The sequence below is a fragment of the Dipteris shenzhenensis genome, chromosome 30, assembly GCF_047967505.1.
Source record: "Dipteris shenzhenensis isolate YYH24624 ecotype China chromosome 30, Dip_SZ_1.0, whole genome shotgun sequence".
NCBI lineage: Eukaryota > Viridiplantae > Streptophyta > Polypodiopsida > Gleicheniales > Dipteridaceae > Dipteris > Dipteris shenzhenensis.
In genome coordinates, this window is record NC_141625.1 from 19,843,530 (window position 1) to 19,862,541 (window position 19,012).

General features: G+C 44.2%; 1 protein-coding gene across 1 annotated transcript in view; it reads left to right on the plus strand.

The window, feature by feature from the left end:
• LOC147881815 (uncharacterized) overlaps positions 1 to 16,158 on the plus strand; it is a 34,914-nt gene extending 18,756 nt beyond the window's left edge. The window contains exons 7-10 of the mRNA XM_087401726.1: positions 15,306 to 15,393; positions 15,669 to 15,726; positions 15,888 to 15,968; positions 16,132 to 16,158. Coding sequence (XP_087257852.1) covers positions 15,306 to 15,393; positions 15,669 to 15,726; positions 15,888 to 15,938 — 197 coding nt within the window. The 3' untranslated portion in view covers positions 15,939 to 15,968; positions 16,132 to 16,158. The remainder of the gene's footprint in view (positions 1 to 15,305; positions 15,394 to 15,668; positions 15,727 to 15,887; positions 15,969 to 16,131) is intronic.
• The last annotated feature ends 2,854 nt before the right edge of the window (positions 16,159 to 19,012 follow it).

Below are 19,012 nucleotides of genomic sequence, written 5' to 3' on the forward strand. Positions count from 1 at the left end.
ACTACAAACTAGAGCAAGGTCATACATTGCAAGCTCGGGTCAATAATATTGAGACCCCCTTCTCCTATGGGGAGAATGAGGGTCTCCCAAGCCACCCTAGCTACAACATCTGAGGTGCCATCTAAACCGCTCCATAGGAAGTTCCTGATAGGTCTCATGAGCTGAGCGATACAATCTCTAGATTTGCACCAACATGAGCAAACAAACCAAGTAGTGGCGAACAATACTTGGTTCACAACCACAACTCTGGATGCAAGGTCAAGTCTGGCTGAACTCCAAAGATGAGTTTCCTCCTGATACTCTCCAACACGAGAGCGAACTGCTGTGCCGGAGAGATGCCCAACCCAACCTGGCATCCGAGATATCTGACGGAGACTCCCCTCTGAATCCAAGTGAACCCTATGTCAATGCCCCAAACTGGAGTGTACTCATCACTGATCCAAAAGCCATTAGATTTGTTCCAATTATTGTGTGCACTTGCCGCAATGCAAAACAAATCCAATGCTGTCCTGAATGAATTCAGTGTCTGTGGAGTGGCATCCAAAAATACAGCCGTGTTATTTGCCAACTCACTATCTAAGAGCTCATCCTCCTTCCTCAGAGGAAGCCTGAGCCCTACGATTCCAGCTTGAGCTCTAATGTAATAGCTCATAGCCTTAGCCGCAAAAAGGAATAAAAAGGGGGCTAGAGGGCAACCCTGACGGACTGATCTAGTAATCTCAAACCTGTCTCCCCTGACTCCACCAATAAGAACCTGGCTGTGGGCTGATCTGTAGAGGGATGACACCCCTTTGATCCATGGTTGCGGCATAATTCAAGTGAAGGGAGTTGGAAGAATCTTGCTGTCATCAGTTAATGGGACTGATTCATGCCTTTTGGATGTCCTTATTTTCCATGGATTAATGAGCATTTGCTGTCAGTTTCCTCTTTTGGGAAAAGAGGCTTTGTTGTCATTTTTGAGGATGACAAGTGCATTGTTAGGGATAGACTATCAAGTAGTCACTGCAGGCACTTTAAATTACAGTTTATACCAGCTGGCCAAATGTGACAGAAGCATATCGAATGCATGTGTGGCATCGGTTACTTCAGAAATGAAAAATGCAGAATAATGGCATGCAAGATATGGCTATGTGAACTATGGCAGCTTGCAGTTATCGCAAAGACATGGGATGGTATAGAATATGCTGCCTTCTTTGGAGACTCCTCGTAGACATGTCTATGAAGGGTGCATTTTGGGAAAGATGCACTGGAATGCCTTTCTGAGAGATGGATCTGTTAGAGCTGAAAGGAAATTGCAGCTCATACATAGTGATGTGTGTGGTCCTATGAGGACACCATCTTTGGGACATAATTTGTGTTTTGTTACCTTCATAGATGATTTTTCCAAATTCTCATGGGTATATTCCTTGAAAGAAAAATAAGGTGTGTTTCAGTGTGTCAAGTATTTTGTGGCTATGGCTCAGAATAAGTATGGCTGCAAAGTGCAGACTTTGAGAATAGATAGAGGGGGGGAGAGTATACGCTACATGCCTTCAAAGATTTCTTGAAGGAGAAAGTGATTATGCATCAATGTACAGCCCCAAATACACCTCAGCAAAATGAGAGAAAAAACAGGTCTCTTAGGGAATGGCCAGATGCATGATCAAAGGGAAAAGGTTGCCACACAGATTTTTGGATGGAGGCGATAATGTGTGCAGCATACATTTTGAATCGATGCCCAACCAAGGCCTTGAAAATTGGGACTCCCTTTGAGGCGTGGTACAACAGAAAAACCAAGGTGGACTACCTTAAGGTGTTTGGCTGCACAACCTACGCATATATGCCTAGTCAGCTTAAGCAAGCTGAATGATAATGCCGTTAAGTGCATTTTTGTTGGCTACGACGGGCAGAGAAAAGCTTATTGTCCCTACAATCCTCAAACAAGGAATTTTGTCAGTAGAGCTGTGTTTTTTGCAGAAAACTCAGATCAGTCCATGACAGATTTTGATAGACAGCTGTATACAGGTTCTCAGGATGCATTTGAAGGGTTACTTCCTTGGCAATTGAAGGCACTTCAAAGCAGCCAGTAGAAGATCAGAATGTTCAGCTTGCCCATGCTGACACTCCTACAGGTTCTAGCAAGCATTCAGAGGCAAGGGTGTTCCTATGGTAGGCCTAAGGATAGTGTGGATGCATGTGATAGCCTTGAGGCTTCCTTGAGCTCAGTTTGCCAGTGGTTTGGATGCCTGAATGCCTCTTAGTTGGGTCAGATCAGAAGTGGATGCCTGAGTATGCCTTGCTAGTGGGAATTCTAGTGGTGCACTTGGATTAGATGCCTTGAAGACAGGTAGAGGATTTGCAGAGAGGAACAGTGCAGGGTTGAACCCCTGTTGTAAAGCATTTCCATTCAGAAGCATTAAATAAATACCGTAAGGGGAGCCAAGGCATTTGGGGCCACTAGTGGGTGCACTGTGTACTATTTTCATTGAGCAGGGGCATTCTAGCATCACCTTTGTTGTTGTTGAAGTTTGTTTCTAAGTTGTGCTAAGTGATTGAAGCTTGCATTGTGGCCAATTATGAAGTTTATGACTAAGTAGAAGAAGATCACTGCCCTTTTTTTTTTGAAGGCCGGTTTTAGTGGTTTCATTGCCGGGATAGTCACCATCTTCCCTTAGAGGTGAGCCCTTGTAGAGTTGGGTGAAGGACACTTTCATTGCAATTGTTGCTATAGCCATCAATCTCAGCAAGCATGTCGCACCGTGAGAGGTTGTTGACCATCTCTGAGTAGGAGGGGCAAGAGGAAGACAGAGTCTCAGAGAGCTTTTAAGAGGATCACAACCAGTAGGATAGTGGGGCACACCCAGTTTCTCCTAAGCATGCCACTGAGGACTCACAAGATAGGTAGATGAGGCAGAGGAGCTTGATTCCAGTGCCCTTTTTCAGTTGCAAATGCAAAGTGTAGCGGGAGCCCTGTCGCAGTTGCAACATGCTGTCATGGAGATTATGCAAGCTCCTCCCCCTATGGTTGCTTCCCTTGGAAGCATAAAGATAGCTCAGAAGAAACATAAGAAGCATAAGAAGCATAAAACGACTCATAGGCATGTTTCTTTCCGTGGACAGCCTTCAGAGATACCCTCGATCACCCCTGTAGCGAGTAATGCCAACAACTTTCATTCAGTCAATCAGGGACAGCAAGCCCTTCTTCAGCCCACTATGCATCCATGATATTTTGGAGGGGGATCGGTTTTTCAGGCAATGGTAGAACCATTCGCAGAGGCACCCGGAATGCAAGGTAGCTTTATGGGCAGCACGCAGCTCGGAATGCAGAATTTCCAGCAACCTATGATGGGTGGAATGCCCCCTCCCTTGCAAATGCCAATATGATGTACTCGAACGTTGGGATGAAACCTGGAATGCAGACAGGAATGCCTGGGACAATGGGAAATACTTGGAACATGCCACAGATGCAGGGAGTGGGACCTAGAATGCCAAACCCCACCATGGGTACGGGTGGAATGACTCAGAATGCAGGAGCAGTGATGCCCCCACCATTTTTACAGCCCCCCGTAGACGACAATCTCACCCCTAAAGGCAAATTGAAAGATTACAAGGAGGGAGGGGCAATTGTAAAGTTTGAGACCTTCAAGATGCAGGACAGATTGAAGGCTTTGACATTCACACAACAGTTTGATGCTGCCCACTCAGGCGAACACTTCACAGAACCCTCCAAAGTCCGAAAGGCAGCCAACTTTTTGAAGGGCAATGCGCTCCAATGGTGGACCAACCTTCTCTTGCAAGGTAGAGCACCTACCACTTGGGTCAAATTCAAGCAGGTCTTCTCAGCAGCATGGCTCCCTACCACTTTTGAGGTGGATATCATGACCGCCTGGTACAAGTTAGATGTTGCAAGTTGCAGAAATTTGGAGGACTACAATAAGAAGTTTTGGGAAGCCCTACTGCGAGTGAATTCTTACAGACATGTACCGCTGTCCGAGCAAATTGAAAGACATTGCTGCGGGCTGCCAAAGGAGATTCGGGACTACTGCACGAAGACAAGGGTCTCCAATATTTCCCAGTTGGCTGAGAATGCCACTACCGCTTATGCACTAATGCAAGGGAAAGTTTCTGGGTTCAAAGGAAGCTCACAGGAGACATCAAGGTCAAAGGGCAGCAAGACGGAATTCCCTAAGAAGCTCATAAAGTTTTCGCAGCCCATGAAGGCAAAGTTTGTTGCAGGACAGTGGTGAGTATCGACCCACATGTTTGATGAGGAAAAAAAATTCTTTATGATGCCAACAAGTGTTGTATTTGCAAGAAGGAAGGCTACATGGCTTTTGAATGCCCACATAAGAAGTGGAACTTCCCTCCTACTGAGCAGGGTGAACACAAGGAGTAAAAGAGGAGTGATCAGAAGAATAAAAAGCCGAAGCCCACTGTTGGTCTTTTGCCAGACTTGATTGGGGCTGTTCATAATACTCATTCCACATGATTGGCTGCCTTTGAATCTCTTCACGAGAACTGGGTGGAACTCTACGAAGTGTGTTTCTGAAGCAGCCCGAAGCTTTCAGAAAAGCAGCCATGAGAGGGGAAGGGGGGGATTTGAGATGGGCTGAAGTAAAAATCCATCTGCTGCTGTCCAACCAATCTCCCCCATGAGAAGGGGTGCAAGACTGAATGCTGCGTGAGAAAAATTCTTCTAGGGCTCCTATCCAGGCATCAATCCATGTACTACAAACTAGAGCAAGGTCATGCATTGCAAGCTCGGGTCAATAATATTGAGACCCCCTTCTCCTATGGGGAGAATGAGGGTCTCCCAAGCCACCCTAGCTACAACATCTGAGGTGCCATCTAAACCGCTCCATAGGAAGTTCCTGATAGGTCTCATGAGCTGAGCGATACAATCTCTAGATTACCAACATGAGCAAACAAACCAAGTAGTGGCGAACAATACTTGGTTCACAACCACAACTCTGGATGCAAGGTCAAGTCTGGCTGAACTCCAAAGATGAGTTTCCTCCTGATACTCTCCAACACGAGAGCGAACTGCTGTGCCGGAGAGATGCCCAACCCAACCTGGCATCCGAGATATCTGACGGAGACTCCCCTCTGAATCCAAGTGAACCCTATGTCAATGCCCCAAACTGGAGTGTACTCATCACTGATCCAAAAGCCATTAGATTTGTTCCAATTATTGTGTGCACTTGCCGCCAAAACAAATCCAATGCTGTCCTGAATGAATTCAGTGTCTGTGGAGTGGCATGTAAAAATACAGCCGTGTTATCTGCCAACTCACTATCTAAGAGCTCATCCTCCTTCCTCAGAGGAAGCCTGAGCCCTACGATTCCAGCTTGAGCTCTAATGTAATAGCTCATAGCCTTAGCCGCAAAAAGGAATAAAAAGGGGGCTAGAGGGCAACCCTGACGGACTGATCTAGTAATCTCAAACCTGTCTCCCCTGACTCCACCAATAAGAACCTGGCTGTGGGCTGATCTGTAGAGGGATGACACCCCTTTGATCCATGGTTGCGGCATAATTCAAGTGAAGGGAGTTGGAAGAATCTTGCTGTCATCAGTTAATGGGACTGATTCATGCCTTTTGGATGTCCTTATGTGCCATGGATTAATGAGCATTTGCTGTCAGTTTCCTCTTTTGGGAAAAGAGGCTTTGTTGTCATTTTTGAGGATGACAAGTGCATTGTTAGGGATAGACTATCAAGTAGTCACTGCAGGCACTTTAAATTACAGTTTATACCAGCTGGCCAAATGTGACAGAAGCATATCGAATGCATGTGTGGCATCGGTTACTTCAGAAATGAAAAATGCAGAAAATAAGGTGTGTTTCAGTGTGTCAAGTATTTTGTGGCTATGGCTCAGAATAAGTATGGCTGCAAAGTGCAGACTTTGAGAATAGATAGAGGGGGGGAGAGTATACGCTACATGCCTTCAAAGATTTCTTGAAGGAGAAAGTGATTATGCATCAATGTACAGCCCCAAATACACCTCAGCAAAATGAGAGAAAAAACAGGTCTCTTAGGGAATGGCCAGATGCATGATCAAAGGGAAAAGGTTGCCACACAGATTTTTGGATGGAGGCGATAATGTGTGCAGCATACATTTTGAATCGATGCCCAACCAAGGCCTTGAAAATTGGGACTCCCTTTGAGGCGTGGTACAACAGAAAAACCAAGGTGGACTACCTTAAGGTGTTTGGCTGCACAACCTACGCATATATGCCTAGTCAGCTTAAGCAAGCTGAATGATAATGCCGTTAAGTGCATTTTTGTTGGCTACGACGGGCAGAGAAAAGCTTATTGTCCCTACAATCCTCAAACAAGGAATTTTGTCAGTAGAGCTGTGTTTTTTGCAGAAAACTCAGATCAGTCCATGACAGATTTTGATAGACAGCTGTATACAGGTTCTCAGGATGCATTTGAAGAGTTACTTCCTTGGCAATTGAAGGCACTTCAAAGCAGCCAGTAGAAGATCAGAATGTTCAGCTTGCCCATGCTGACACTCCTACAGGTTCTAGCAAGCATTCAGAGGCAAGGGTGTTCCTATGGTAGGCCTAAGGATAGTGTGGATGCATGTGATAGCCTTGAGGCTTCCTTGAGCTCAGTTTGCCAGTGGTTTGGATGCCTGAATGCCTCTTAGTTGGGTCAGATCAGAAGTGGATGCCTGAGTATGCCTTGCTAGTGGGAATTCTAGTGGTGCACTTGGATTAGATGCCTTGAAGACAGGTAGAGGATTTGCAGAGAGGAACAGTGCAGGGTTGAACCCCTGTTGTAAAGCATTTCCATTCAGAAGCATTAAATAAATACCGTAAGGGGAGCCAAGGCATTTGGGGCCACTGGTGGGTGCACTGTGTACTATTTTCATTGAGCAGGGGCAATCTAGCATCACCTTTGTTGTTGTTGAAGTTTGTTTCTAAGTTGTGCTAAGTGATTGAAGCTTGCATTGTGGCCAATTATGAAGTTTATGACTAAGTAGAAGAAGATCACTGCCCTTTTTTTTTTGAAGGCCGGTTTTAGTGGTTTCATTGCCGGGATAGTCACCATCTTCCCACAGAGGTGAGCCCTTGTAGAGTTGGGTGAAGGACACTTTCATTGCAATTGTTGCTATAGCCATCAATCTCAGCAAGCATGTCGCACCGTGAGAGGTTGTTGACCATCTCTGAGTAGGAGGGGCAAGAGGAAGACAGAGTCTCAGAGAGCTTTTAAGAGGATCGCAACCAGTAGGATAGTGGGGCACACCCAGTTTCTCCTGAGCATGCCACTGAGGACTCACAAGATGAGGTAGATGAGGCAGAGGAGCTTGATTCCAGTGCCCTTTTTCAGTTGCAAATGCAAAGTGTAGCGGGAGCCCTGTCGCAGTTGCAACATGCTGTCATGGAGATTATGCAAGCTCCTCCCCCTATGGTTGCTTCCCTTGGAAGCATAAAGATAGCTCAGAAGAAACATAAGAAGCATAAGAAGCATAAAACGACTCATAGGCATGTTTCTTTCCGTGGACAGCCTTCAGAGATACCCTCGATCACCCCTGTAGCGAGTAATGCCAACAACTTTCATTCAGTCAATCAGGGACAGCAAGCCCTTCTTCAGCCCACTATGCATCCATGGTATTTTGGAGGGGGATCGGTTTTTCAGGCAATGGTAGAACCATTCGCAAAGGCACCCGGAATGCAAGGTAGCTTTATGGGCAGCACGCAGCTCGGAATGCAGAATTTCCAGCAACCTATGATGGGTGGAATGCCCCCTCCCTTGCAAATGCCAATATGATGTACTCGAACATTGGGATGAAACCTGGAATGCAGACAGGAATGCCTGGGACAATGGGAAATACTTGGAACATGCCACAGATGCAGGGAGTGGGACCTAGAATGCCAAACCCCACCATGGGTACGGGTGGAATGACTCAGAATGCAGGAGCAGTGATGCCCCCACCATTTTTACAGCCCCCCGTAGACGACAATCTCACCCCTAAAGGCAAATTGAAAGATTACAAGGAGGGAGGGGCAACTGTAAAGTTTGAGACCTTCAAGATGCAGGACAGATTGAAGGCTTTGACATTCACACAACAGTTTGATGCTGCCCACTCAGGCGGACACTTCACAGAACCCTCCAAAGTCCGAAAGGCAGCCAACTTTTTGAAGGGCAATGCGCTCCAATGGTGGACCAACCTTCTCTTGCAAGGTAGAGCACCTACCACTTGGGTCAAATTCAAGCAGGTCTTCTCAGCAGCATGGCTCCCTACCACTTTTGAGGTGGATATCATGACCGCCTGGTACAAGTTAGATGTTGCAAGTTGCAGAAATTTGGAGGACTACAATAAGAACTTTTGGGAAGCCCTACTGCGAGTGAATTCTTACAGACATGTACCGCTGTCCGAGCAAATTGAAAGACATTGCTGCGGGCTGCCAAAGGAGATTCGGGACTACTGCACGAAGACAAGGGTCTCCAATATTTCCCAGCTGGCTGAGAATGCCACTACCGCTTATGCACTAATGCAAGGGAAAGTTTCTGGGTTCAAAGGAAGCTCACAGGAGACATCAAGGTCAAAGGGCAGCAAGACGGAATTCCCTAAGAAGCTCATAAAGTTTTCGCAGCCCATGAAGGCAAAGTTTGTTGCAGGATAGAGGTGAGTATCGACCCACATGTTTGATGAGGAAAAAAAATTCTTTATGATGCCAACAAGTGTTGTATTTGCAAGAAGGAAGGCTACATGGCTTTTGAATGCCCACATAAGAAGTGGAAGTTCCCTCCTACTGAGCAGGGTGAACACAAGGAGTAAAAGAGGAGTGATCAGAAGAATAAAAAGCCGAAGCCCACTGTTGGTCTTTTGCCAGACTTGATTGGGGCTGTTCATAATACAGATGCTACAGAGTTATGCTGGGCATGGGGCAAGATAAGAGACCAGACAGCTGTGATGTTTTTCGATTCGAGAGCCAAGGCCAACTTCATCCCTCTAGAGCTGGCTGGAAAGTTGGGAATACGGGCAGAAGAGATGGGTCCTTTGTGTGATGCAGAGCTTGTCCGGGACTCAGCCAGCCAGTTACTCTGGTGATAGGCAAGCTATAGATGCATATTCAGAGTTACATGGACACAGAAGAGTTCTATATTATGCCGTTGAATGATTTTGATGTGTTAGTGGGGATACCTTGGCACTTGTGTGTTGGGGCTGTTTTGGATACAAAGAATAAAACAATCACAGTCACTCACCGTGGCAAAACCCACGTTCTTGATGCTAAATTGAAGGGAGAATCGATCCCTGTTCTATCTGCTTCTCCCATTGGCAGCGTAATGAAAAAGCATCTTTCAGCGTACTTAGTGTTTGCATCTGAAAAGAAGTCAGTAGAAGAGGAGTCTCATTTTTCTAAGCTGGAAAACAGCGGACAGATTTTCTTTTTCAGTTTAGGGAATGTTTTTTTGACTCAATTCCATAGGAGTTGCCTTTCACCCCTGAAAGGCCAGAAGACCACATGATAGATATAATCCTTGGTAGCAGCCCTCCTAACCGACCTCCTTACAGGGTCAGTGCAAGACAGCAAGAGGAAATTATGAACTAGGTCAAGGACCTACTGGAGAAGGGGCTGATTCATCCCAGCTCTTCACCTTACTGCTCACCCGTGCTCTTGGTCCAGAAGAAGGATGGATCCTGGCGGATGTGCATTGACTACAGAGCCCTCAATAAAATTACCATTAAGAACAGATTCCCTATACCGAGGATAGATGATATTTTGGATAGGTTACAGGGGTGTGGAATGTTCAGCCGCATTGATCTGAAGAGTGGTTATCACCAGATCAGAATTCAGCCATAGGATCTTCACAAAACATCATTTCATTCCACATTTGGTCTATACGAGTTTCTTGTCATGCCATTTGGATTAACCAATGCACCAACCACCTTCAACTAAATGATGGACATGATTTTTTAGAGAACACCGAGCCTTTGTTGGCACTTTCTTCAATGACATCATCGTGTTCTCTCAGGATGAGGCTGAACATAAGAAGCACTCTTAAGGAGCGATGAAAGCATAATCTGCTTGTCAATGCCAAGAAAAGTGAAATTTTCATGCATGAGATCCTTTTTCTCGGGCACATTGTTTCCAAGGATGGAGTTAGGATGGACCCCACCAAGGTAGGCCATCAGGAACTGGCCACACCTAAAGAACATCCTTGAAGTACGCAATCTTCTGGGCTTGTGCTCGTACTACAGGAGGTTCATTCGGTATTTTTCAGAGATTGCATCTCCTTTACATGCCTTACAGAAGAAAGGCGTCACTTTTGATGGGGTCCTAAAGAAATTGCAGCTTTTGACCTACTGAAGGAGAAACTCTGCTAAGATCCTATGATTATATTTTCGCAGATTCAGCAAGCAGGCCCACTTTATTCCCGTAAGGAAGAAAATTACAGCAGACCAGAATGGCGAGACTTTTTATGTCTCATGTGTTTAAACATCACAGGATGCCTCAATCAATTGTCAGTGATAGAGACCTACGGATGACAAGTCTTTTTTGGAGAGGTATCTTTGAGAATATGGGTACCACGCCAAATTTTTCATCTTCTTTTCATCCTGAATCTGATGGGCAGTCCGAAGAAGCCAACTCCCCTGCTCTTGATCTTCTCAAGTGCTATGTGTTGGATCAGCAATCGAAATGGGAGCAATTTCTGCCACTTGTTGAGTTCGCTTACAACAACAGTGTACAATCATCCACAGGGAAAGCCCCCTTTTGAAATTGTGGCAGGAGAACGGAAGGTACCTCCCATTCTGCATACGAAAGATAAGATTTTTGAAGCGGGCAGATTTGTGGAGAGCTTGGATGTTGCTTACCAAAAGGTCAAAACAGCCCTCCAAAAAAACCAGGAGAAGCACAAACACATTCTTGCAAGTTACTCTTGAAAGAGGGCGATTGGGTGCTGCTGCGTTTTTCAAAAAGCACGACTCAGGAAGATGAAAGGCAAGACCAAAGTGCACACAAAGCTAAAGATGAGGTATTATGGTCCTTTTCAAGTTTTTGAACGCATTAATGATGTAGCTTACAGGCTGAAGCTACTTGCCACGTGGACCATACACAATGCCTTTCATGTGAGTTTATTGAAGCCTTTCCAGGGGATGTACCTACTGACCCGCTTCATGAGGATCAGCCGGAGGTTGAACAGTTGGATGAAATCTTGATTCTAGAACAGATTTTGCCACATATGGAAAGAAAAGTGAAAGATAGAGTTTCCCATCGCTACCTGGTGAGGTTCAGGAATTGTCCTGCACTGGATGCGAAGGGGATGGAGGAGAGTGACCTGGCAGAGTCACCTCAGATTTTGCAGCTCTACCTGGACGCGTTTCATCTTGCGCCCATTGCGGTACAGGCTCCTATAGATTCAGCAGAGTAGAGATCTGGAGCATTGCCTGGTGCTCGAGTGGAGGGTAGTATCTCCCCTTCCTTGATTCTGACTGCTCGTGTTTCGAGATCGCTTGGTGGCACCAATTGTCTCACCCGAGATGCTGCTTGCTAACAATATTTCTACCGCGAGGTCTCCGTGATGGGTGTTCATCATGACACAGAGGATGCATTGATGTATCGATGGGCTCTCGAGCTCTCCTAGCCCATATTATCATTGTAGGTTGTATCTTACAGAAGATGTATATTCTGGTATGGCCTATTTCTGCCTATTTACTTTACTTTCACTGTAATTTTTCAATAGCAACTTGGGTAGTTTGTTGTTTTAAGAGGAGGGTATATCACAAGGATGTGAAAAGTGATGTGAAGTATCTTTGTAACTCAACCCACGCTTAACCCAGGGTTAACCATGGTTAAGTGTAGTAATGGTTTGGCCGTGAGGGACTGGCTAGAGGAAGTGAATGCTTCCTAGAAATTCCTAGGGGCAAAGTCTAACTAGGTCCTAGGAGCAAGGCAAAGGCTTTAAAGAGGGATCTAAAGGTTGAGCCCAAGGACAACCAACGTTGTCCTTGGTATGGGGGTTAGGACTTTAATGAAAGGATGAAGGAGGTGCCATTTATCATGCATGTGTATGCATGCCCTTCCCCCACCTTCCATCTCTCTCCCCTCACTCTCCCAGAGGTTCTGGACGTCTAGTAGAAGCTCCCTGTGTCGCTTTCGTTGCATTTTGCTGCTCCTACTATTGTTGTGCTGCTGCTCTGGTGCTTCCCTCCCTTTGGCATGTTTCTCTTTATTGCAGTCTGTACAACCGTACGGACTGTACAGAACAGGGTGCAGCCTTGCCGAGGTGCTGTACAGACTGTGGGAGCACGGAGATTGAGGCATCAGTTCCCAGGGTTGAGGCTTTGGGGTAGATCTGGTTGCCTGTTGACCTCTACAGCTCTTCCTTGCATTCTCTTCGCTCTCTTCCTTCATTTCTCTCATAAGCCTCCTGCACCCTGCGGGGAGCTTGGACAGAGAATAGGTGCAAGGAAGGAGCTCGCCCCTCTACCACAAACAGCAGGAGTTGGTTCCGGGTTTTGTTTTTCCTTGTTCTTTCTTGTTTTGCAGCCTTTTGCAGTGCATGCGTGTTGTTTGCAGTCCTTTCAGGACTCCTACTGGTTCTAGCAAGCACCCAGAGGCAAGGGTGTTCTTGTGGTAGGCCTAAGGATAGTGTGGATGCCTGTGATAGCCTTGAGGCTGCCTTGAGCTCAGTTTGCCAGTGGTTTGGATGCCTGAATGCCTCTCAGTTGGGTCAGATCAGAAGGGGATGCCTGAGTATGCCTTGCCAGTGGGAATTCTAGTGGTGCACTTGGATTAGATGCCTTGAAGATAGGTAGAGGATTTGCAGAGAGAAATGGTGCAAACCCCTGTTGTAAAGCTTTTCCATTCAGAAGCATTAAATAAATACCGTGAGGGGCGCCAAGGAATTTGGGGCTAGTGGGTGCACCATGTACTATTTTCATTGAGCAGGGGCATTCTAGACTCACCTTTGTTGTTGAAGTTTGTTTCTAAGTTGTGCCAAGTGATTGAAGTGACAGAAGCTTGCATTGTGGCCAATTGTGAAGTTTATGACTGAGTAGAAGAAGATCACTATTGTTTTTTTATTGAAGGCCGGTTTCAGTCCTCTTGTATGTGGATGATATGCTGCTAACAGGTACAAAATTGGGGATTTCAAGAATGATCTTGAAGCTTCATTTTGAGATGTTTGATCTGGAGTTGTCACACTATTATTTGGCCATTCAGTATATGCAATCAGGTGAAGGCATTGTGCTCGAACGACCAAATTACCTCCACGGACTGTTGCAAAGGTTCAATTTTCTGGACAAGCTCCGATGGAGCCAGGGTTGAGGACGTCCATGTATGACATAGGTGGACCTCTTGATGCTGTTATATGTAGTGAAGCTGTTGGATGCCTAATTTATCTGTGCAATACCCTTCCAAATATTCAGTTCAGTGTATCCCAGTTGAGCAGGTGTATGCATGCATTGGTGTGCTGTAATACATAGCCCAAATACATGCATTGGTGTGCTGTAAAGCGTGTTTTCAGATATTTGCAAGGTTCTCAACAGAATCATGTGTTTCATGCACTCACGAAAGACATTGAGATACATAACCATTATGTTAGAGACAAATTGCATGCAGGAGAGATCAGATTGATCTATGCCCTACACATCCAAATTTTGCAGATCTTTTCACTAAGTCTCTATCCAGAGAAAAGTTTGAGTCTTTCCACAAAGCTTTTGGCTTACTTCCTTTTGGCGATTGAGATCACTTCTTGTACAACGATTGCAGAGGGGTGTTGGAATATTGCCATATTTAAGGAAGTGGCCAAAGTAATGGGTAGGTGGTTAAGAGGATTCTTTCTCATCCTATGCCAAAGTCTGGGTGGATGTTGGAAGCAACATAATGACCATCTCTTGTTTGTGAAGATGATCTTCGTTGACTATATACTCTATTCACTGAGCCAATAAAGTTGCATTTGCTGGCCTTATATCCAACTTTTGATAACGCTGAGATGTGATGCACTAGGCTACTTGCCGAACCAAGCCTGTTGGGGTGCATTCCACTTGTTGCGATGGGGAGCATCTATTGATAATACAGGTAGCTAGACACTGGCTCGGTCCAAAACACATGAGCCATGCCCATTTCTTTCAGTGTAGCCTTTATGAGATGCTTGTTCTTCCTCTCTGTAACTCCATTTTGCTGAGGAGTATGCTAAAGTGGCAAGTCATTGTCTGATGCCTTGCTTGTTGCAACACATGCTGACTTTTTTATGTCTATATTTCCCTCTTTCTCACGTTTGAGGATTCTTTCTTGCTGCAAAACATGCTGAATTCTTGAAATTTTTGTGTGACTATATTGTCCCTCTTTGTCACTTCCAAAATTTTGAACTCTCTCTTTCAACCATGGCCTTTGACTCTTTAAAAAATCTAGAAACGTTTTTGTTAGAAAACACACCCAAACTTTTCTAGAATACTCATCAGGTGAACTTAGGACGCATATCTTGCCACTAGATGCAGCTATGTTCATGGATGAACAAGATCTTAGTGCTCTCATTGAAGGGGACCTTTAGCTCTTTGCCTGTCGTATTTTGCAAACAGAAGTCTATGCATCTTGTAATATATACAGCCCTCACAAAAAGACTTCGTGGCTGTTTAGGAAGCTTTTCAAAGTGCAAAGGCTTTTGACAATGCCACCCTTTTATGTGAGATTTGAATAGTGAGCTGCCTTGAAGTACATGAATGTTTTTTTTCCACTATTTTGCCATTCTCTCAAACTACATGTCTCCATGTCTAGTGCTTGTGCCTATAGCCTTCCAGCATGTGTCTTGGATGATGCATTTGCCTTCTGTGAAGAGATAATTGCTTCAATCAACAGACAGGCCTGCAATTGAAGGAGATTTTAAAAACATGCTGTACATTTCTTAAGTACTTCACGAATTTCTCATGTGAAACCAAGACAGCAATAGTGTTTTCCACTTTCGACTATAAGCATTTATAACCTAAACGAAGTACCGGGTGCGAGGTCATGCCTAAAAGAAAAACCTCGCAAAGGGTGAAACCTGATGATTACAAATTAGGGACTGCTGCAGCAGTTTTTGTTGTGTATTATATGGCAACTTGCTAAAAACAGCAAAACAAGGATGGAAACATCTTTTTTTCAAGTTCGGTGTGCAACCACAGTAAAAGATGAGGTGAGGGAGCCAAAAATGGCCATGTTTGGGGCCAAAACAAGCAAAAACAAGCTGTTTTTTGCTACAATCCTGGAATCTTTTGTGAAAACGAATTGCTTGCAATTTTTCCTTTTGCGGGCTGTAACACCAAATGAGCTTGTTCTGTGAGATTCTATGTTGACTATACAATGGTGCATTTGTTGAACTGTCTGAACTACAGGGGACAACAATGAAGTTGATGATAGAATACTTTATGCGCAAGGACAAATGTGGCTGAATCGGCAGCATATCATGGGTCGAGCTGTGGGGTAGGCGCCCAAACTTCTCATTGTACATTTTGCTTTAAAACTCTTGGTGATGGTTGTAAAAAGGCTGAAATCTGTACTAGATTTACTGACATAATTTCATGATGCATTTTTGACCATCTATTTGGAGTAAAATATAGATGTGGTTTTGTAGGATCTGGTTCGATATTGGTATGTTTATCAATTGAAGTGTGGGTGGTAACTTTGGCAGAGCATTTTCTTGTAAGGTGTAATGTTTTGCTGTATGCTGACAAATAAATGTATGCCCTTGATTGCAGATTTTTGCCATATGTTGGTTGGGTAACTATAATCATGACAGAGAAGCCTCGTATAAAGGTTCTTAGACGTAAACATTCTTCTTTAAGCATTATTTCCTTATCTTGTTAATGTGGAAGATCACAAATTTTTCCTTATAATTGAAAGGATTCTGGCAGATCAGAAAGATGATACCTTGCCTTTCTGTTTTAATGGTGCACTAAAAAGTTGTTGGTTTACAGTATCTACTGATAGGAGCCCTAGGGCTGTTAGTGATCACGTCCAAGGACTAGGATTTTGAGTGCTTCTACAACAGAAGTCGTGTAAGTGCTAAGGTTTCCGTTTTTGAATGTTGGGCCAAGTTGCAAGGAGTTATTTATGCTTTAATTGAAGGTCAATGTTTCTTTTGGTAATTGTGGACTGCAAATTTTGTTTGATTCTTTTCTAGTTGTGACTATAAGAATTTATTCACTGCTTATTTTGCAGATTTATTGCCCTGATTAGAGTGATGATTGCAGGTTCATGTTGCAACCAGCTGAACAGTTCTCTGCCACTGTCAACAGTTTCCAATTACTCTTTAGACTGTTTTGAATCTTCGAGACATTCATGGAGGGTAATGTTCACTTTCATTTGACTTCTGGCTCAGGCTTCTGGAGTCAGATTCTCAGATCAATAATGACTTTAACAGGTTCGGATTGATTAACAGTATTGTAAAGTGAACTCTCAGTTAATTCATCTAAGTGAGACAAGCTCAGTTTTAGTGGCAAATAAGCACAAGGAGCCAAGGCCCTACCCTTTTCAACCTTCATAGCTATTTATGGTCAACGTTTACACTGTGGTTTTCAGACACCACTTGCAATTTCGAACAAAAGCCTTAGGTGGGACTGAAGTGCGGAGTGCACACTTGTAAAACGTGTTTGCATATAGTTGGAAATACAAGTTTTTTGTTTGGCATGGGATTGCATTTCAAATTTCAAGTATCCAGTGTAAGGTCCGATTCAGTCTAGAATTCCATGGTGCTCTAGTCTAGACATGGAATGATTGAAGGGACCTCCCAAGTTTGAATACCTAGGAAAATTTATCGTGAATGATCACTTTTAGAGCTATCAATAACGGAGACCCTTACCAAATACAAAATCCAGGCGCAACATGATAAGAATCAAAGCTATGGCAAAGTGTTTTTCGTTAGCTTGTTGGTGCCCTTGCGATTTCCTCAAGAGGTTCATAAATTGCTAATTTTTTTGGGAAAAGAGGTTTTGTACAGTGATGGTTTGTGAGTGGTATCCTTTGCCTAGACAGATGCTCAAAGAAGCCAAATCCATTGTAGGTAGCCATGAAGTAAAGTTTTTTATCAGGGAGCAAGACCACAATATATTTGTAAGAGACATATTTTTAGGCAGGTAGCATTGTGGGATGAAATGAAATAGTTCCTTCTCCTTCTCCTTGAGCCACGTGTCAAGTGTCAATGTTAATTCTAATTTTATTAATGGCAAGAAAGTGCCTATCTCACATCAAACCGTTTGGTTTCTGTAGGCAAGAAAACTGCCCATCTCACATCGAATTGTTTCGTCTCCATCTCACGCCAAACTATTTCGTTTCCATGCTTGTGCTAGAGGTCTTTGTTGGATGCTTTTCCTCTTGCCTTTGCATCATCTCCTTCTTGTACAACCTTCGAATTCTTCTACTCTTTTTCCTGCTCAGGTTTCTTCTAGTGTCATCTGTAACAAGGGCCTCCCTGGGTCATCCTCTCTATTGTTGCTGTCGAGGGATCTTGGGGTTGGTGTGGTTTGGCTGGTTTCAAAGATGTGGATGTGATCACGTTTTCTTGTCTGGAGCTTAGATTTTACGTGCTTTTCCAAGGAAACGAGGAACGGGAATGTTTTGATCGGTATGTATTTTTTGAAAATAAGCATGCATGCTGAAATGAGAGGAATCTATGGATTTGATCTTAAGCTTCTTGCCGAGCTTGAAATTGCATGCGATGCTTTGATCCGTATGAAAACTTTGGCAATGAGTGTGTTGTTCTGAGAGGAAGCTATAGATTTGATTTGAAGCTTCTATCACTAGTTCTGTTCTGCGACCTTTGAGCTTGAAATTGCATGTGATGCTTTGATCCGTATGAAAACTTTGGCAATGAGCATGTTGTTTTGAGAGGAAGCTATGGATTTGATTTGAAGCTTCTATCACTAGTTCTGTTCTGTGAGCTCTCATATGCGTTCATCTATCTGAACGTATTGTTTCTTTGAACAAGTATGCATTTGATGACTTCTTCGTCCGTGCAGATGTCTACCGCAATCTATGTTGGTAGCAATAGTAATACATTCTTCAATACTGCAGTCCTTGTGACTTAATTAGGAATTTCCCCAACACCAGAGGCAACATCCTCGGGTTTGTTAAGGGTCTTATTGGCCTCAGCAGTGCGATCTTCTAGCACCATGGAAGTTTTCATGTGCGTGCTGAAATGAGAGGAAGCTATGGATTTGATCTTAAAATTCTTGCCAAGCTTGAAGCTGTGTGCGATGCTTTGATCCAAACTTTGGCAACGGGCGTGCTGTTCTGTATCACAATATGCATTGGTAGTAATACTAATACATTTTTCAATACTGCAGTCCTCGTGACTTGAATTAGGATTTTTCCCAACACCAGAGGCAACATCATCGGGTTTGTGGGTTTTATTGGCCTCAGCAGAGCGATCTTCCAGCACTATGGAAGTTTTCTTTGGAAATAGATTTTCTTACCGGATCTTGTAATGAGCGCTTGTGACCTTGTTCCACTTTCATTGGATTATGTGTCAATGTTTCCCCTCTTCGATTTCTCCTCACCTACTCTCATTCTTGTTCCATTGAAATCACTTCCATTGGGATTGGTGGTGACTTTGATGTGTGTCAATTTTTCAGATCGTAATGTCTCCGGCAGTGAATGCTCTCCACACATGCCCTGGATGCTGCACAAGTCTATAGGCCTCCTTGTTGCCTTCTGTCCTGGAATAGACATTCTTGTTTTGCTGCCTTTGTAGCTCCCAACGTCTTGTGGATGCTGTAGTCTACTTGCAGACCTCTGACATGAACTTGACAGCTTTGCATTGATGTCTTTCTTTGTCCCAAGGTACTTTTGTAAAGTTGCATTCATCTGCCAATCTTTTGAGCAGTCCTTGGTGCCCACAAGGGAGCTAGCATGTTACCCATGTTGCATCCCTACCAATGTTGTCAGTTTTTTCCCCATGCATGGCCACGTGGCATTCAGACTCTCTGTTGGACACCTACCCCATACTCTCCTCATTTGGGGACTCGCAGAAATTATAGTAGTGTATTTTAAATATTTCTACTATTATAGTGCTCTTCTTGATATCATAATTAATTCTTCTCAA